Source organism: Toxorhynchites rutilus, chromosome 1 (genome assembly GCF_029784135.1).
Source record: "Toxorhynchites rutilus septentrionalis strain SRP chromosome 1, ASM2978413v1, whole genome shotgun sequence".
Lineage (NCBI taxonomy): Eukaryota > Metazoa > Arthropoda > Insecta > Diptera > Culicidae > Toxorhynchites > Toxorhynchites rutilus.
This window is the reverse complement of record NC_073744.1, coordinates 92,698,242-92,720,107: the sequence shown is the minus strand read 5'-3', so window position 1 is coordinate 92,720,107 and position 21,866 is coordinate 92,698,242. Positions and strand designations below refer to the sequence as shown.

At 40.5% G+C, this 21,866-nt stretch overlaps 1 protein-coding gene across 2 annotated transcripts in view; it reads left to right on the top strand.

Annotated features, from left to right (window-relative positions):
• The window catches only part of LOC129763312 (synapsin), a 133,395-nt gene that overhangs the window by 103,773 nt on the left and 7,756 nt on the right, over positions 1 to 21,866 (top strand). For both annotated transcript variants that reach the window (XM_055762246.1, XM_055762247.1), the window contains 3 exons: positions 13,728 to 13,948; positions 14,012 to 14,108; positions 21,636 to 21,803. In XM_055762246.1, coding sequence (XP_055618221.1) covers positions 13,728 to 13,948; positions 14,012 to 14,108; positions 21,636 to 21,803 — 486 coding nt within the window. The remainder of the gene's footprint in view (positions 1 to 13,727; positions 13,949 to 14,011; positions 14,109 to 21,635; positions 21,804 to 21,866) is intronic.

Below are 21,866 nucleotides of genomic sequence, written 5' to 3'. Positions count from 1 at the left end.
AGTAACCTAGTATCCTTTATGCATATGCTTCCGCCAGCTGGCTCGGCTAATGTGATATGATTTATTCAAGGAATGCTTTGATCGTGGTACCATTCCTGGGGCATAATTTGCAGCTTTGTTTTTTGTGCTGGTTCATAACGGCAATCAACCGTGCCGGCGAAACTATAGTCAATGTTTAGTGTTGTTTGGATACCATCTATGTAAATAAGTTGAAACTTACGGAATACGTCCGAACGGCGATTCTGACATTTACCTTTACCACCTTCCACTTCACTTATCTTGGACACAGCCATGGGTGATTCGCGTAGTGACGCGAGTGTAAATAATTCCGGCAAGCACTCCCGGTCGGTTATGAACGTCAATCCTTCGACCATCGCTGCTGATCCGTCGGCAAAAATAGGAGGGTTCAAGATAGAGGTTCCGGCAATGAACCGCTACAATGCTGTGGAAACTATATAAAAGAACCTGAATGTCGAGTATTTCTCCCATGACATTGAGGCGAACAAGTCTCTTAAAGTGGATTTGCGCGGACGTAGACACGCTGTTGGAGGAGCTCTGGAAAAAAGGGCTGAAGTCAGAGATCATCCATACAATGAAGCGACATGACCAGAAACGTAAATACCGAGACCAGTTGTATCTAGTCAACATGGTGAAGAATTCCACGTGTCTCAAGAATCTGGGGGGAGGGGGTCTCCGTAGCCACATTGGTTACGCGTTCGCTTAGTAAGCGATCGATCGTGAATTCAAAACTCAGGGCCCTCATTGACCATCTTTGTGTTGTTACAGAATAGCTACGTCCATGCAACAATCATCAGCGATGGAGATCGATCCACGGTCGAAATAAGATCGATTCATCCATACAACTGCTCTGCCCTGCAGACACATCGGGCTACTGTTCTATAAATAACTCAACAATGATCAATCAACTGTCTCCGCTGTCCGGTCTAACTGGATAATGGAAGAACAGATAGAAAACTCTTACGCCTAAATGGCTATTGTGTGAATGTACCATATGTAATGGTATAGAAGGAATACTGGCGAATGGCAACTGTGTAATGTGCTAATTATAGATATGATAACCATGTGACATGTACACGATTAAAATTCGGCTCTGTTACAGCTAAAATGCTAATGAGCCTTAAATAAATAAATGGGATAAAAAAAAAAAAAGAATCTGGGTAATATCCACGCATTTTTCCACTTCGTCGTGAAGTTGGAGCGCTACCGGCCGGTACACCGTGACGTCTCACAATGTAACAATTGTTTGTTGTTCGGACACGGCACCATAGACTACCACATGGCGAGCCGGCGTATCAAATGTGGAACTACGCAATTCTCTGATCACTCAAGAACTCGTCACTCTTTTACATAGACATCATGCGAAACTGCAACACACGATCTGAACAGCTGCAACCGGCCGTTGCTCTCATCGACAAATATGGGCCGTGAAAACTTCCGAATAGCTAATCGTCAAACGCTTGCTAGCCGAATAGCACGAGCATTGAGTTTGTTGGCTTTCTCAACGATCAAAACATCGACATATATTATTAATATATTCGCTGTCATTTACTACCAAGTTTTCAACTTCACCAGGTTTAAAAGTGGAAGTTTTCACTTCTGTTGGTCCAATCACCATCATCGCGGCTTTCTGACTGGTCAGCTTGTTTGCCAGATCAAAACCCTATCAAGAACTTATGAGGAGTGATCGTACGAATAGTAGAGGCAGCTTACAAGTAGTATGAGTGATTTGAAGAGCTTTAACGAGCAGTATCCTCCGCGTAGAACGAGATGTACACTACAACATGGCGCAACCTGGTCAAAACCATCCCGAATGGGCTATTTGAACTGATTGAGAACTGAAAATGACATACGAAATAAAAACTTATTGTAATTCATGTGAAATTGACGTTATTTTGGAAAGGAGTGAGAGTTTTGACGTAGGACTACGTCTTTCATTTCTATACCGGGGTGTAAAATCAAAGTTTCGAAAACGAAAGCGTTGCGCCGGAGACCGAGATTTTGAGCGTTAATAGTTCCTAAACAGCTGAACGAAATGGTATGATAAACACTTCATTCGAAAGATAAAATGTCTACGCGTTCTATACTTGTTACTTTCTGATCCAAAAACTAGTTTCAATAGTCTTAAAATTGCTTTCAAATCAGGCTATTGAAATCACTAATCGGTATATAAGCGAGCGCAGCTCGGAAATCCACTCAGTTCAAATTGAACAGCGATTGGAGCATGTTGTCGCTGTTGTGGTGAAGCTCTTCGTTTATCATGAAAGCGCGGATGAACGGTGTCACCAAGAGCCTGTTTGTGCACCTTAGGCCAGAAGGGAATCCATCAGGAGGAGAGTGATGCCACAAACGGTTCCCCGGAAAGATCTCGATGCAGCCGCTACACACACATACACGCGCGGAATTCTTTCCGTTTGGATGCCATTCAGCATCGAGAAAGATCCGGAAAATAATCTGCCAGTTCCTCTGGGAATTTAAAAATACATTCATGTGAAAGAGTTTATTTGAATGTTTTCTATCCATGTAACACTGTGACCAAATATGTTTCAATCAAGTGCTATTAACAGATGGTTATCGAGTTAGCATTAACCACTGGTGGGCTTCCAGTATCGAGGAAAATGTGGAAATATCTAATCGTTACTGAAAATAAACTGCCAGTACCTCTGGGAATTTAAAAATACATTATTGTGAGAGAGTTTATTTTAATGTTTTCTATCCATGTAACACTGTGACCAAATATGATTCAATCAAGTGCTATTAATAGATGGTTATCGAGTTAGCATTAACCACTGGTGGGCTTCCAGTATCGAGGAAAATGTGGAAATATCTAATCGTTACTGAAAATAAACTGCCAGTTCCTCTGGGAATTTAAAACTACATTCATGTGAAAGAGTTTATTTGAATGTTTTCTATCCATGTAACACTATGACCAAATATGTTTCAATCAAGTGCTATTAACAGATGGTTATCGAGTTAGCATTAACACCTGGTGGGCTTCCAGTATCGAGGAAAATGTGAAAATATCTAATCTTTACTGAAAATAATCTGCCAGTTCCTCTGGGAATTTAAAATTACATTCATGTGAAATAGTTTATTTGAATGTTTTCTATCCATGTAACACTGTGACCAAATATGTTTCAATCAAGTGCTATTAACAGATGGTTATCGAGTTCCCATAACCACTGGTGGGCTTCCAGTATCGAGGAAAATGTGGAAATATCTAATCGTTACTGAAAATAATCTGCTAGTTCCTCTGGGAATTTAAAATTACATTCATGTGAAAGAGTTTATTTTAATGTTTTCTATCCATGTAACACTGTCACCAAATACAATTGGTTTTGTGCTTTTTCAAGCAATCGTAATTAAAGGGTGTGTCACATCAAATTGCATCACGGAAAAAACGCTGTAGAAATTTAATTTTTAGGAATTATATCTTCAGCTTTCGCTTATAATCAGATAAGAGTGTATAGATCACGTTGGCCATGCTTCACTGTCAATTTTTCGTAAATTTGGAAAAATGTCGTCGAACGAAAAAGATCGTCGTGAATTAATCCTGTGCACTCATTTCGAGAATCCGGAGTTGTCACATCGGGACATCGGTAAGATGCTGGGAATCGTCCAATCCACGGTCAGCAGAGTACTAAAACGATACTTCGAGAACCTAACCATCGACCGGAAGGTGAAGAACGTCAGAAATGGATGCTCCGTCAGTGAAAAAGATCACAAGCGCGTAGTTAAGCAGTTTAGACGTGATTCGAGAAGTTCGGTCCGGGATGTTGCCAATAAGCTGAATTTGTCAAGTTCATTCGTCCAGCGGACCAAGCAGCGGGAGGGCCTGCGTACATACAAGGAAGCAAGGCTCCTAACCGCGACGAAAGGCAAACATGGTGGGGAAGACGCGAGCCCGGAAGCTGTACACCGAAATGTTGACGAAGCCGCATTGCCTGGTAATGGACGACGAAACCTACGTCAAAGCGGACTTTCGTCAGCTGCCGGGCCTGTTGTTCTTCTCCGCAGAGGACAAATTCAGCGTTCCGGAGGAGATTCGCAAGCAGAAACTATCCAAGTTTGCCAAAAAGTACATGGTGTGGCAAGCGATCTGCTCTTGCGGAAAGCGGAGCGCCCCCTTCGTGATGACCGGCACTGTAAACGGGCAGGTTTACCTTAAGGAGTGCCTACAGAAGCGCTTACTACTACTATTGAAGCAGCAGGCCGGATCTCGCTTCGTGCCAGTATTCAAAGGACGTGTTGGAGTGGTACGAAGCCAACGGGGTCATCTTCGTGTCAAAGGAAATTAACCCGCCCAACGCGCCGGAGCTTCGCCCAATAGAGAAATATTGGGCGATTATGAAGCAGGCCCTCCGGAAGAACCCAAAAGTTGTCAAATCGGAGGCGGACTTCAAGAGAAAATGGATTTCTGTTCAAAAAAAAACTACAACCTGACGTTGTACAGAACCTTATGGACGGGGTAAAGAGGAAGGTGCGAGCATACGGGCTTGGGCTCGAAGTATGAATAAAAAGAAAATGCCAAAAGTTGTTTAATAGTTTTTATTTTACTGTCTAAAATTTTCAAAAGGATCGGTCTACTGGGCGAATTTCTACAGCGTTTTTTCCGTGATGCAATTTGATGTGACACACCCTTTAACAGGATAGCTTCTGAAGATTATTCTTCCCCATCAGTAGAATATTTCCGTATCCAATATTGTATGCGCCCACAATCGATTATTGCTCAGTCGCCGAATGTTCCGAGCTCAGAGAGTTCATTCCCCTCTAGTTTGCCTTCCAAATTGCCATCGTAAACCACGCCTTCTCTCGATTCAATCATGCACAAACAGCATACTTAAGCGATTTTCTGGTGGTGAGACGCATTCATTTTTCGTGAGGACACTTAGAGGCGAATGAACTGCAAAGTTTAAAGCCTCTTAAAAACAAAGAAGAAGAAGAAGAAGTGAGGACATCGACAAGACAACATCGTTGCTGAGGGTTCTGGACGGCGAAGGATCGAGATCTGCCCTGAAACGCAAGCAGTTTGTTTCAAACTGTGAGGGAGCACAGAGAAGCCGATTCTTCAGGAGATGAGAAGGTGACCATCGAAGCAGCCGCTACACACACATACACGCACGGAATTCTTTCCGTCTGGATGCCATTCAGCATCGAGAAAGATCCGGAAAATAATCTGCCAGTTCCTCTGGGAATTTAAAAATACATTCACGTGAAAGAGTTTATTTGAATGTTTTCTATCCATGTAACACTGTGACCAAATATGTTTCAATGAAGTGCTATTAACATGTTATCGAGTTAGCATAAACCACTGGTGGGCTTCCAGTATCGATGAAAATGTGGAAATATCTAATCGTTACTGAAAATAATCTGCCAGTTCCTCTGGGAATTTAAAATTACATTCATGTGAAAAAGTTTATTTGAATGTTTTCTATCCATGTAACACTGTGACCAAATACATTTGGTTTTGTGATTTTTCAATCAATCGCAATTAACAGGATAGCTTCTGAAGATTATTCTTCCCATCAGTAGGATATTTCCGTATCCAATATTGGATGCATAAAACCTTGTGCCTCCAACGTAACGCTCTCGATTTCGAAGTCCCCCAAATATTCATTCATTCAGAATGAATTCAGATTCAACTTCAAACAAATGATCTCTAAATCAACGATAGTCCTACGTCACCCTTGCGGTTATACCATAGATATAACCCACTTCCTGTTTTTCCATCTGGTTCTTTAGTTATGAAACAGTGGAATTTTAGTTTTTTGAATGTTTCGCGCCTGAACACAACAATAAAGTTCAAATGGCCAGTCTCATAAATGAAGATAGTTATCATATCGTACACTATATACTTCAATTCAACCGACTTCTTATATATCTTTGAAAACTCAGAAAAAATTAGTAGTTCTATAGTTGTGAAATGCAGTGTATTAGCAACAAATTCCGTTTTTCATTTCATTACGAGTAACGCATTTGATTGTTTCCAATTATGGCCAATATGTAATTCGATCAGATATCTTCATATATATCACATCATCTCTTGATATCTAGAATAACATTGGTTTAAACCAGAACAACGGGCAATACAATTCCGCATCACATCACCAACTTGTCTCATCTCCTAAGTCAAGCTAGTAAAGTTCATTCACTATCTCGTAGATTCCGGATTTCCTACTTGGATACCGTCCAAATAATGATTTCCATCCTACCGATGCACCGTTTTATACAGGTTTATCCATTTCATGGTTCATAAATGGCAAACCAAAATTAAATGTCGCATGAAACTTCGTTCAAACATTAGCCACGTGATCGCTGCCACGATTCAATCTTTCGGGGGTAATTTAGGATTACTTTTTGTAAGGTTTTCAGCTTCTCAAGTATATGAGGATGGTCGACGTAAACAGAACGTTTGTGTAGCTATGTAAATTTCGCCAAACGAATCCAGAATGAAATAAATTTTCCGTACCACGATATGGGTAACCCTGTACGTATATATCTATAAGCACTAAAACCGTGCTATTCAATGACACTAATTAGACTCCAGCCGAGATTCGTGAGCCAGGCTGTAGTAAATGAATAGCTAAGTAAATACAACGCAGAAAGGAAAAACCTCTCAACCCAGCTATACATATTTTCGCTGTCTGGACTAGTCTAGACCGTGCCGTAAGTGGCGATGCTATTATTATTTCTTGTGACCGCAACATGTTCAATGACCGTCATACATCATCGCAGGTTCCTGTAGTACATAACTTCTAGAGACATTTAATCGTGAGGAAATCATTATGAACATAATCGAGCATACATTCAACATAAATAAGCCGGTGCGGAAGGTGCTCAAACGACGTTCGACGAGCGCGCGAGATTTGCAATAGCAGAGGTGTATGGAGAGTGTATGACTTTTTCACATGATTCATTTATTATATCAAGCGCCTTTCCAGGAGTGTGATGAATGTCTCATAATAAAATTAAACCTAAGGCAATAGCTGAACAACTCGCTTATCGTTCAAACTTTGATAATACAGTTGATTAGTGTAACGAGAGAATTGATTTGAATCTGTTTAGATTTAAAAGATTCATTGTTGATGTTCTGAGATTTGCGTTATTGTTTTTCTTCACGAAATTCCCTGTGTATGACCCATTCCGTGAGGTTAAGTACCAGAGAACCAAATTTCAAATCTAGTTTTAGGAGAAAATTGAAAAAAAAATATTTGAAAAGAACTAGTTATATGATAAATTCTTTAAAACGAATTTGAGTTCTATGCACCAACCTTTGAGAGGGGCGAGTTTAAAATACAACATAGTTATATCTAAAATATTTTAGGTTTTTAATATTTATATGTTTATTAAGACATCTCTGCACTTACTTAACCAAACTTCAATGTCTATATACCATTGAATGGATAATTGAATACTTGTTTGAAGAGCCGTGGGTAGACCTAGGTTTCATTTTGTAATTTGTGAAATACAAGGATTTTAAAAAAGGTATCTTGAAGCGTTGTCACGTCACAATAATAGAGCATTTTTTAGTTTATCAGATAAACCTAAGTTCAAACACTTTTATGCTTGGGTTTCTCAGATCAAACAATGAGGGTCAACAACCTACAAAATTTGGTTAATAACGATCCACAAATAGAGGAGTATCAACTGTCTCATTATGTTGTTTTTTCCCTTTCAACTCTTTTGGCTGGCTCGTCACTTTTTCTTCCATTTTTTGGAAGAGTTAATCAACCTCAACAAGCCCCCTTCAAGAAAATTGGCAAACTTTTCCACTTCGCCCTCTCAATCTCCCGCTCCCGCTTCCGATTATCTCCCGAACTTGCCTCCCAGCCCAACTGTTCCCGCTTCCGCTCAACAATCGACTTCGTCCTCCCCCTCAGTTGTCCCTTCTCCGCGTATCATGGTCTATCCAGAAGATGCATCTGGATCTGGCCCATGGGTTGTTTTCTTCCGGCCCAAACCCAACGGGAAATCGCTCAACGTCATTCAGATCATGAAAGATCTGACAAAAAATTATTCCTCCGTGGTCGAAATTAGAAAGGTTCGACCGAACAAACTGCGTGTTGTCGTGGCTGACCGGAAGCAAGCTAACGAGATTGTTGTCGACAATAGGTTCGTACTAGAATATCGCGTCTATGTGCCCTGCCATAACGTAGAAATTTCGGGGGTGATTACAGAAACGGGTCTGACGAGCGCATTCATAAAAGAGGGAGATGGCAGATTTAAAAAGCTCCCTTTGACGAAAGTTAAAATTTTGGACTGCCATCAATTAGGAAAAGAGTCCCAGGAAGAGGGAAAAACAAAATTCACGCCGTCCGACTCGTTTCGAGTAACTTTTGCTGGTTCCGCCCTCCCTGACTACGTTATGGTGGACAAATTGAGGCTTCCGCTGCGTCTCTTCGTGCCAAAGCCCATGACTTGCAACAAATACAAGTCAGTTGGCCACACAGCAGACTACTGCGCCAACAAGGAGCGCTGTGCCACTTGCGGAGAGCAACATGTGGGCAAATCCTGCAGTGCGACTGAGCATAAGTGTCCATATTGCGGGGGACCCCACATGAGCTCTCAGCATGTGAAATTTACAGGAGTCGCTGGGAGAAACAGAAACGCTCTTTAAAGGAACGCTCGAAACGCACTTTTGCGGAAATTTTAAAGGGCGCTTCTCCACAGGCCCAACAACAACAACATCCAATCTCCTCACACAATATCTTTTCCACGTTGCCAGTTGACGAAATGGAAGCGGACACAGCTCACGGGGGCACACCGTTTATTTCCCAAGGGAATCCCCGGCGCAAAAATGTGACCACTCCCAAAATTCAATCACAAGTCCCTCCGGTGATATCCCCTGTTAGCTTGCCTAAAAAACCGAGTGCAGCGGACAAGCAAAATCAGGTTCCTCCTGGCTTCCGTGGGAATAGTTCACCTTCGAACGACCCAGCACTCGATGGGACATCAAAAACCCCAACTGTCCCTATTTTTCCGTCCAGCTCAACTTCCCAATCGGGATTTATAAAGTTGTCTGGCCTTTTGGATCAAATCTTCAAGTGTTTTAACGTTTCCGACTCCATCAGAACCATTGTCATTTCAATGCTTCCAGTATTAAAGACAATTTTGCAACAATTGATGCAAACATGACCCCTCCTTGCAATGATTATCTCTCTTGATGTCTAATTTAAATAGAGAGGTCGGAGATATCACTGTTTTACAGTGGAATTGTCGTAGTCTTATCCCTAAATTGGATATATTCAAATTTTTAATTCATAAGTTCAATTGTGATGTTTTTGCTCTGTCCGAAACTTGGCTTTCTTCGTGAGATGATCTCTCTTTCCGTGATTTCAATATTATACGCTTGGACCGTGATGACAGATACGGAGGGGTGCTATTGGGGATCAATAAGTGCCACTCATTTTTTCGAATTGACCTTCCACCTATTGGAGGGATTGAAGCTGTTGCTTGTCATGCAAACATCAGAGGCAAAGACCTCTGTATTGTCAGCTTGTATTGGCCTCCGAGAGCTGCGGTTAGCCGCAAGCAACTTGTTGACATGTGCTCACTCCTTCCTGAGCCACGATTGATCTTGGGAGACTTCAACTCTCACGGAACTGCCTGGGGGGAACAGTACGACGACAATCGTTCATCGATGATATATGACCTTTGTAACAGCTTCAATATGACCGTTTTGAACACTGGGGAAACAACACGTGTACCTAAACCTCCTGCTAATCCAAGTGCTCTTGACCTCTCGCTTTGCTCGAATTCATTATCGTTAGATTGCAAGTGGAATGTAATCCAGGACCCCAACGGTTGTGATCACTTGCCAATCAAAATTTCCATCACCATTGGGTCGAATTCTTCTGAATCTATAAACATGGCATATGACCTCACAAGACACATTGACTGGAAAAAGTATGCGGACGCGATTGCTCTAGCCATCAATTCCAGAGATGGTTTACCTCCATTGGAGGAGTATAACTTCCTTTCTCGTTTGATCTATGACATCGCAGTTCGCGCTCAAACGAAACCCGTTCCAGGTTCCACCATTTCCCGAAGGCCTCCCAATCTATGGTGGGATAGCCAATGTTCCAAGCTTTATATAGAAAAATCGAATGCATTTAAAGCTTTTCGGAAACGTGGAACTCTTGAAAATTTTCAAACGTATTTAGCCCTTGAGAATCAGTTCAATAATTTGATCAAAGGGAAAAAACGTGCTTATTGGCGAAATTTCGTTGGAGGTTTGTCACGAGAAACGTCAATGAAAAAATTATGGAAAGTGGCTCGAAACATGAGAAATCGCTCTTCAACGAATGAAAGCGAAGAATATTTACATCGATGGATTTTTAATTTTGCACGAAAGGTTTGTCCCGATTCCGCTCCCGTGCAAAAAATTGTTCGAGATATACCACAAGATAGGTGCGATCTTGATTCTGAGTTTTCGATGGTAGAATTCTCTCTTGCTCTCCTTTCATGTAACAATTCTGCTCCGGGATCGGATCGAATTAAGTTCAACTTGTTGAAAAACCTCCCTGATGTGGCGAAACATCGCTTGTTGAATTTATTCAATCGGTTTCTGGAACATAATATTGTTCCAGATGATTGGAGACAAGTGCGAGTTATAGCTATTCAAAAACCCGGAAAACCCGCGTCCGACTTCAATTCGTACCGCCCAATAGCAATGCTGTCTTGTATACGGAAATTGTTGAAGAAAATGATCTTGTTTCGCCTTGATCGATGGGTTGAAACGAATGGCCTACTCTCAAATACACAATATGGGTTCCGCAGGGGCAAGGGGACGAATGATTGTCTTGCGTTGCTTTCTTCAGAAATTCAAATGGCTTACGCCGGAAAAAAACAAATGGCTTCAGTATTCTTGGACATAATGGGGGCCTTTGATTCAGTTTCAATAGAGGTCCTGTCAGACAAATTACACTCTCGGGGTCTGCCGCCTCTATTGAATAATATGTTATATAACTTGCTTTGTGAGAAACATTTGAATTTTTCTCACGGGGATTCGACAGTAAGTCGGGTCTCCTACATGGGACTCCCCCAGGGCTCATGTTTAAGCCCCCTTTTGTACAACTTCTATGTAAGCGACATCGACAATTGCCTTACACAAAATTGCAGCCTAAGACAACTTGCAGATGATGGAGTGGTGTCTGTCGTAGGATCAAACGAATCCGACCTGCAAGGACCCTTACAAGATACTTTGAACAATTTTTCAACCTGGGCCATTGGGCTAAGGATCGAATTCTCCACGGAGAAAACAGAGATGGTGGTTTTTCTAGGAAGCATAGACCAGCAAAACCAAAGCTTCAACTTTTGGGTAAACCGATCACTCATGCTATGTCATTCAAGTATCTTGGGGTCTGGTTCGACTCCAAATGTACTTGGGGGCCCATATTAGGTATCTGAGTAAAAAATGCCAACAAAGAATAAACTTTCTCCGTACAATTACCGGCACCTGGTGGGGAGCCCATCCCGAAGATCTTCTAATGTTGTATCGAACAACTATTCTCTCAGTGATGGAGTATGACAGTTTCTGTTTTCAATCAGCTGCCAAAACACACCTCATTAAACTCGAGCGAATTCAGTATCTTTGTCTCCGTATCGCGTTGGGATGTATGCCCTCAACGCATACCATGAGTCTCGAGGTTTTGGCAGGCGTACTCCCACTAAAAGATCGCTTCAATTTATTATCTCTTCGGTTCCTCATCCGGTGTAAGGTTATGAACCCATTGGTGATCGGAAATTTTGAGCAGCTGATCGAGCTAAATTTTCATTCTGGATTCATGAGCTCATATCATGAATTCGTCTCCATGCAGGTTGATCCTTCTTCGTATATTCCCAACCGTGTTTGTTTTCCTGACTACATCAATTCCTCTGTGCATTTTGATCTGTCCATGAAGCAGGATATCCATGGAATTCCAGATTATCATCGACCGGGGATCGTTCCAACGATTTTCGAAGCAAAGTATGGGCGTGTCAATTGTGATAATATGTACTTTACTGATGGGTCCTCTATGAATGAGTCCACAGGATTTGGAGTGTTCAACAAATTTTTCAGCACCTCACACAGTCTTCAGTATCCTTGCTCAGTGTATATTGCTGAATTGGCAGCAATACACTGGGCGCTGGACAGCGTCGCCTCACGACCTGTTGAACACTATTACATTGTAACGGATAGTCTGAGCTCTGTCGAAGCTATCCGTTCAGTGAGGCCGGAAAAGCACTCGCCGTACTTCCTTGAGAGAATACGAGAAATTTTGAGTGCTTTATCCAGACGCTGTTATGTCATTACCTTTGTCTGGGTCCCTTCACATTGCTCAATTCCGGGTAATGAGAGGGCTGACTCATTAACAAAGGTAGGTGCAATTGAAGGCGAAATTTATCAGCGTCAAATCGCCTTCAATGAATTTTATTCTTTAGTTCGTAAAAATACCATCGTTAACTGGCAACGCAAATGGAACGAAGATGAATTAGGCCGGTGGCTCCACTCAATTATCACTAAAGTTAGCCTCAATCCGTGGTTCAAAAGTTTGGACTTGAATCGGGACTTTATTCGCACCTTCTCCCGACTCATGTCCAATCACTGTTCGTTAGACGCGTTGCTTTTTCGTTTTAATCTTGCCGACAGCAATCTCTGCGGTTGTGGCCATGGTTACCACGACATCGAACACGTTGTTTGGTCGTGCGAGTTGTATCTTGTCGCCAGATCGAATTTAGAAAACTCACTTCGGGCTGGAGGAAAGCAGTCCAATGTGCCAGTGAGAGGTGTGTTGGCACGGTTAGACCTTGATTACATGTCCCAAATATATGTTTTCCTTAAAGCTATCGATCTTCGAGTGTGATCGTCATACATCCTTTTCCCCTCCTTTTCGTCCTTCGCGAGATATCGGTTCCCTTCCTACTAACATTAGAATAAGTTAAATTGTAAATACATATTAGATGTAAGGATAATTTTAAGAATTGAGTGTGAAGTGTCAGTGTGAATGAGAATGTGAATGTGAATGTGAGTGCGAGTGTAAACATACATCTCCTTACATCCCATCCTTTTCCTAATGCAAATGTGTCACCCTTCTAAACTCGAGTCGACCGCGAGTAATCGGTTTCCTATTTCATTAACCATAGAATTAAGGAAACAACATGTTGATATATGCTATTTGAAATATAGTTAAGAGTTTGGCTCCATTAAACTTATGTAACTGAGCCTGTAAAAATAAACGGATTAAAAAAAAAATATCGTTTACTATTTGGAAATCGTGTGATTTATACATGATAAAGAGAAAAAAAAACTGTTTTTAGCGGATCAAAACTCTGGAATGGGTCAATAGTGATTTAATCAAGGCGTGAATGCATCTGGTAGGCTCAAAAGATGTGCTAAACGTTGCACATGGATAAAAGCTCCATTCGCTACATTTTATCTATTGACACATTGCTAAGTCAACAAGGTTGGATCTTCGACTAGTAATTATTTTGAGTAGCTCGACATTTTCGTAGAAGCAATTGAACATTAAAAAACAAAATTATAGAGTCAGAAATATTTTTTTATAAAGGAAATATAAATCACGTTTAATCCTTCTTGTGCTAGTTTAGTAAATGGCATAAAAATAATAGTAGAATATCAGTGATTACAATCATATTATTCCTTAAAACACTAGTGATTTGATACTTCTAACTAACCGAGAGTTTTTTTCTTCTCTTTGACGTTATAGCTCACGTGGCAACGCTTCCCATGTGTATTGAAGGCCGGCCATTGCCACGGCGGGAAGGCGACTGCCAGATTGGATAATGCCAGTGCATTGCAGGATGCTGCTGGGCTTTTGTGTGGTGCCGGACTTTCTGATAACAACTCTTATTGTAGTCTGGAACCCTATATCGAATCTAAATTCGACGTCCATATCCAAAAAATTGGACCCCACTACAAAGCGTTCATGTAAGATTTTGCATTGTTGTCTGTATTGTTCTTTTTAATACTGTTATTTATGTTCTATTGCAGGAGAAAATCAATTTCAGGTAATTGGAAAACGAACCAGGGATCAGCTATGCTGGAGCAGCTACCAATGACGGAAAAATATAAATCTTGGATTGATGAGGTGAGAGTTTTCTCAACTTTGTACTTAAATAATGGACATCACTAGTTCTGAATGATAACGGATATGATTCATTTTTTGTTTGTATGAAAATAATGGTATCTCTGCATCATGTTACAGTGAAGTTCTTTTCCATACCCTCTACTGTAAATTCGGAAGTGGTCTTCGAGGTAGAGAACTTTTCCGATACGGCGTACTCGATGCCTGCATTTCATGCAGGTGACATCGTTGTTCCAAAATTCCTTACTTTTGTTCAGGCCACGAGGTCAAAAAAAGATAAACAAACAAACATACAACCAAATCCCGAAGAAATCTTCGATATGACGACACTGAGGCAGACTTGTCAGATTGCGGTGTTTGGGTACAAATAGGATCAAATGGGTACTCAGGAACGATTGTGTTTCTTTGTGTAATGCGAGGACGCTTTTTCCAGCCAAAACCAATATTGTCCGTCTGCATGATGCGTTTATTGAAACGGGGTCATGATTTTCTTCAAACATTCGTTCTAGTACACATATCGATTGATAGTCAGATCAGTGAGCTTGAACCACGGCTTAGAAATACCTCTCTCGGAAATGATAATGTACCTAAATGGATATCAGCATCGAAAGCTGTTTCTCAGTGTATTCCGGGGCTCATGTCTTCTTTTAGGCACTATGTCTGTTTGTTTATTCATACTTGTAGAGTAAGGGTTTACCCTTATAAAAATTCTACAATCGGATTCAACGTTGTTCATACCACAACCTTATAACCGTTACAAAGTCAATCCAAACTAAATTTAAATACATTGAAAATAATGATGAGAACTACACAATACATGTAAACTCTATCCACTATACTGTCGCTCATCTCATTCAAGACGATTCCCTCAATTTAGCCAATTTATACATTCTCGACGGAATCTTGCTGCTGAATGAATAAATTTAATATCCGCTGGAAGTTGATTCCATAAATTAATCGCACGCACGAAAAAAGTATTGCTGTAATGAGAGGAGTTCTGAGGCATAAGAACAAAATGATGAACTTTGGAACTTCTGAAAGACTGCAACTTGTCACTAAGATAGGATTGAAATGAATTATCCTAAATAAAGTGACATAACATCGTAATTTGAAGAAACTATGGAATGAACATCCCAACAGCTGCCGCTGTACTCTAGAAAATCTGGATAATCTGAAGAGCCATCGAACACATTGGTTTAATGATACCCTCAGTCCGTCAAACGCAGCGACTGATGCGTTCAAAATCAATTCTGATCCATAGGAAAAATGAGGTAATAGAAGAGATTTGAATAGCAAAAGCATGGTGGACACAGGAAGCATTTCTGCTGCAAGTCGAAGATGTCGTAAGCCTGCAAAGATCTTACCATATTGTGCATTTATTTGAGAGTCCCACTCGAGGTTAGATTGGAAAATATCACCAAGAGTTGCACCTTTTTGCACATATTAAATTTTTTCGTTATTAATATTTTTTTATTTTTTCGTTATTAATGAACATGGCTTTAGTTTTTGTTGAATTTATTGGGAGCATATTACTCAGAGACCATAGTGAAACATTATTGAGATCATAGTTAATACGACGTCCTATATTTTCTAAATCACCAACGTTTGAGCAAATGTACAGTTGCAAATCATCCGCAAACATATGAATAGAACAATTTTTCAAGACAGGTGGCAAATCGTTAATAAATAATGAAAATGAAAGAGGGCCCAACACTCATCCTTGATGAACACCTGACAGGATATTAATTGGATTAGATAGGCTTCCGTCAATTTCCACAACTTGAGAAATTTTGCAGTTGAAATGAATAAATTGAAGATATATGTTAATGGGGTGATTACGAATGGCAAAATAAGCTTCATGAACTTCATGTCACTACTATAGTGACAAAAACGTGTTTTCGTACGTTTATAGCAGACACTTCAAGCTACCGAACGTACCATTCGTTTTCGCCCCCACTCCTCTAGGGCGCCCTCCAGGCGCGCGGTCTCGTTATTTAATAGCCTTAATGATTTTATTTATTCATTTTCGTGGACTACATACTTATATATTAATGTTACAATGTTTTCTTAAGTTAAATATTATTCATACGGTACATGTTTCTTTTTAGTTTTTTTTATTCATTGTTGTGTCAATTAATTCGCAGTGCTGATTGTATATACGCATCATGCGATTGATAGGAGTTAACGCCCAGGTACATAGAAATTTAATTTTTCTAGTAATTCAGCTGATTGTACTCGTTGCGAAATTAAATCATTAACAAAAGAAAGCATTGCAAATTTACGGCGTTCCTTTAGTGATTGGATGTTTATGAGCATGCAGCGTGCTTCATATGAAAGAAGTGGAAACGAGGTCCAATTCATCTTACGGAGTGCAAATAAGAGAATCTGTTTCTGGACTGACTCAATGCGTTCTTCATGTAGGACCATATACAGGTTCCAAACGATGTTACAGTATTCCAGAATGGGCCTTCACATGTGATATACAAAAGCTTTATTGTGTATGGGCCCTAGAAGTTATGTGAGAAGCGTTTGACAAAGCTTAATACACTATTTGCCTTACATTTGCCATACACCAATTTCCTCAAATCGTTGAAGCAGATAATAGACAAGGCTTGGACAACGAATTCAGGGTACTCAAGACAAATCTTATGGGGCAAAAATTGAGTGACTCAGATATAACTTGGTCCCAGCTGTTGGATGTCAAAAAGCGTGATCAGAATTTGCTAAGGTCGTTTGTAAGACCCTTTTTGATAACATTCATCAGCTTGTGTTGAGCGAATATTTTTGCTTTACAATGCCAACAAAACAAAGTCTGGAAATCGGTTGGCCCCCACAATCATAGACTCTATTTTGAAAGCGAAAAACTTTGTATCGGCTTAAGAAGGAGCTTCAAGGAAGAAATTGACGAAAAATATGAAGACAAAGTTCAACAAAACCCTGTATAAACATCATCAAATTATTAAAAAAAACAACCTTTTTTTTTATTTATTTTGTTGCATTAATACGATTTCTACAACCCATAAATATAAAGTGACCAGATGGTCAGAGGTCTAACGCGGGACACAAATAACAAAACGTTATTTATATACGTTATGGGAACATATACCATAGTTTAGCGAGTCTGAACTGATATGTATTATTTTTTTCTAAGTATCGGCACTCAGTTGTGATTTTTCGGTGGTTTAGATTTTGTTTGCGCCTGAAAATCACTCGCTCAATCAAAGCATTTACGTCTGGCAAGCACGATTCGAATTCTACAATTTTCTTTGAAAAAGAAATTACGAATATTACCGAATGCAATGCTCGATTTTTTTCTTAAATCTTCCGTTTATTAAGCCTAAAACAAAAATTATTCAAGGCTGTTGATTCGCAGCAGCAGCACTGTCAAGTAACTTGATGATTTTTTCATACTGCAAGCTCCACCCCACAGCGAAGGAGTTGGACATCCTGAGGCACTTTGTGTCCGCCAGATATAGCCAATCTGGTATTTACAACATCATATCCCTGCTGCTCCTTAAGCCGGGACATCGAAGCAACCGGCCAAACGGTGAAGGAGAATCTGGTCAAACTGGATATTTTTATGTGGAAGCGTCAGATGAGACCGGCCGTATCTGAGCAGCAAGCAATCACCCAGAAGGAGTAGCTTGAGGTGCTGGTGAAAATCCTCTTTCCGGCCAAAGAAGTGAAAAACTTTTTTTTTCACTGGTGAAAAACTTCTTTCCCTGCTTATAATGAAAGACGAGACGTACTTGATGCTAGAATTTAACGAATGGCAGGGGATCGGGTACTTTACGTTCCCCAGGTAAGCGATGACTTCGAATATATTATCCACACCAAGTTCTCGAAGAAGGTCCTTCTCTGACAGATGAGAAGCGCATGTCCAAGCCGCTCTTCTTTCTAATCATATTGTGGACGGGGAGATATATAGTACGAAGTGCTTGCCGAAGTTGGGAAGGTGATGTGGTCTTTATGCCGAACCTGGGGTCAGCCCATTATGCCAAAAGATCACTGGAGAATGGATCGGCTGGAGGTAAACATTGTCGCGAAGACCGCCAACCTTCTCAACACTTCCCAGCTGCGACCGTTAAAAACTTTTGGGTGAATGGCCAAAATGGAGAGACAGTCGACCACCAAAGCCACGAAAATGTAAAAAAACACGCCGACATACATCTTTTCATCGACCATGGTTGAGGTTCCGACCAACTTCCGTAAGACCGCCCAGCGCTTCATTCACGATACTTATCAAACAATTCTCCCTCTTCCTGTCGAGTATACACTAGTTTTTCCGGCTTATTTAAAACGTTAAGCCCTGACCGAGCTAGAGGAACAAGTATGATCTTTTCGTTTGACTCGCGTTGGTCCCTGCGGATCAATAGGGGACTTTTATAAAAATCATTTTCCATTTTTGTTGCTGTCGCTTCCAGTTGACACTCTCTAAACAAAAAGCCCACTGTCGGTGCGATGAAACCAGCTCAACGTATTAGTCTTAGGATGTATTAGAAGCGCTCTTGAACAGTCTGCCAAATAAAAGTATTTTTTTGAGGTTCATCCATTTAAGAAAATCAACATGATTAGATTGTGATATTGAAATATACTGATATCGCGGGACATTTTCGTTTCTTTTGCCAAACGCAGGACGTAATCTTACGCGGGACATTTTGTTGAAATGCGGGACTGTCCCGCGTAACGCGGGACGTCTGGTCACTTTACATAAATACGAGGGTCACTTTATATTTCGGGAATAGAAACAAAAACAAATAGTTAAGCTGCGAATATATTTTTATTGTTTTTCAAAGTACTCGCCACGATGATCGATACACTTTGCATGCGCTTAAACCAATTTTCAAAGCATTTATTCCAATCGACACGAGCCTTTTTTTTGAGCGATTGTCAAATTATGTGGGATCCAACGTGAACATAATTTTCGCACAACTAAGTGTTCATGTAAAATCGCATATATGCTGGTGGAACTAATGCTTAGGGATGCCTCAATCTCACAATAGGTTACATGACGATCTTGCTTAATCATTTCGTGCACAGCATCGATGTTTTCTGGCACTACAGTCGATTTTGGACGACCTTCACGAAACTCGTCGGACAGCGAACTACGACCACGATTGAATTCACTATACCAGCGATACACAGTGGTTTTTGATGGAGCTTCATCGCCAAAAGTCAAATTAAGTTGATTGACGCACTCTTGTTGTGATAATCAACGTCGAAAGTCGTAAAAAATCATCGCACGAAAATGTTCACGATTCAGTTCCATTTTTTTGCCGAGACCAAACTTTCAACTAAATATAAAATAAACAAATAGCGTCCGTATGACAAAATGTTCTGAGTACGTATATCGTCAAAAATGTCAAACTTTACGATGGAACCGTCAGATGGACTCACATGACATCAGTGTTGCCAATTCCCGAAATAATAGTGACCCTCGTAAGAAAAATAAATTCATAATGAAAAAAATTCTTCATTTTCATTTTTTCCATTAATTGTTCGATACAGATTTTTCATACTGGTTTTTTTGCTAAGAATACAGATATACAGATTTTTTCAGAAAATTTTACAGATGTAAATGTGGCAACCCTGCTTGGGACAACATATGGTGCTCTACAACTCTGCATCGATCTCACCCTATATTGACCCATTGCAGCCCAATCAATGTCTCAAATGTGCGAGCATCAGTTTCAAGAATGACAGTCAATGGATTGTAAGTCATGTTTTCATTTTTGCGTGTGCGAGTAACACTAATGTCCGAGGTGACAGGTAGATTGTTCTGCTTTATCAGTATGAGGGCAATTTCATCAGCACTTAAGCCGTCAGACAGACCAATTATGTTTATTCTGGGCTTCAGTGGTTTCATAATCGTGATTTCATAATTCTCAGACAAAACATCTGCGGCAGTATTGATCAGTTTCTGAGCAATATCACTTGTTTCGCATCGTACAGCAACTTCACCGTTTTCATTACAACGAACTTCCTTAAATGAATAAACAGTAGGATCTAGCTTCGAACGGATGTCATGTTTTGTCACATTGGCTCGTTCTAATAGGTTTGAAAATTTCGGCGGAGTAGGGGATTGCGGGGTGTTAGCAGTTTGTACAGTGGTGGCTGATAATTTTCCACAACTAGCAACAATGCATCGTCTACCGGAGAGGAGGACACTACCGTTGGGAGCGCTTATGTTGCCATTCAATGTTTCGGTTGTATTGCGATTATCTATATCCTCAATATAAATCTTTCTTTTTTTTTATCCCATTTATTTATTTAAGGCTCATTAGCATTTCAGCTGTAACAGAGCCGAATTTTAATCGTGTACATGTCACATGGTTATCATATCTATAATTAGCACATTACACAATTGCCATTCGCCAGTATTCCTTCTATACCATTACATATGGTACATTCACACAGTAGCCATTTAGGCGTAAGGGTATTCTTTCTGTTCTTCCATTATCCAGTTGGACCACCGGACAGCGGAGACAGTTGATTGATCATTGTTGAGTTATTTATAGAACAGTAGCCCGATGTGTCTGGCAGAGCAGAGCAATTGTATGGATGAATCGATCTTACTTCGACCGTGGATCGATCTCCATCGCTGATGATTGTTGCGTGGGCGTAACTATTCTGTAACAACACAAAGATGGTCAATGAGGGCCCTGAGTTTTGAACTCACGATCGATCGCTTACTAAGCGAACGCGCAACCAATGTGGCTACGGAGACCCCCTATATATAAATCTTTCCACGCGTAACAATCGCATACGTATTACTCTTGGTCTGCTTCGCGTTGCTAAGGTCTAGGAACGCAGTTTGAATATTACTGAGAATTTGGGGCACTGTATCAACTTCAAGTTTATTCAGTAGATTAGCCTCCAAGCAGTTCAAACTCGATTTAAAGTTACGAACAATATTGACAACACTGTCGGACATGTTTATCAAATCGGCGCAAGTTTTATTCATTTCAATAAGGCAAATCTGCTTCTTGCGGCAGTCTAAGCCCATGTACTTCAGAGCGACGTTATTTTTTAAAGCTTTGTTATCTGCTGAACTAAGCTCAGAGCACCGCACGTAAACAATTTGGTCACAACCGCTAATACAATACTCTCGATCATTTTCGGAAGCAACACTCTGTACGCATACATCACGGGTTAGTGATGTCATGGGAGCGGCAAGGGAGGCTCACCCTAGTATCACTAGAGCAAGCTATTGTTGGGACGGTTTTGATACCCAACTCGAGATAAAATGATCAGAATGCTTTCACTGAATACTTAAATATTCACGGCCGTATTCAAGAACTACCATACAGAGTACAGAGCCCTTTTCGCACTCGTTTCTATGAGATGACTTACTCCGTGTAGAACAACCAAATTCACATTGAAAACATTAGAAACAACGAACAGACATTTTCACACAACAACTTTCATTGGATATGCAAAATATGTAAATAATATCGGAACGCTATAAATAGATTAACCATATTGTACAATAATAAAGTTACGATATTTTTTTCATTGTTTCCTATCCAGGTCTCGGAACTTTTCGGAGGCATGGAAATATGTGGCATAGCAGTGATCGTTTCGAAGGAAGGCAAAGAGTTTATAATAAGTGCGTCAGATTCAACCTTTCCGCTGATGGGTGACACTCAGGAGGAAGATCGTAGACAAATTGCTGATCTAGTAGTAGGACGCATGCAGGTATGTCTGACGATGTCTGTGTTGCGTAAAGTCATATAATACCCATTTCCTCGACAATTACAG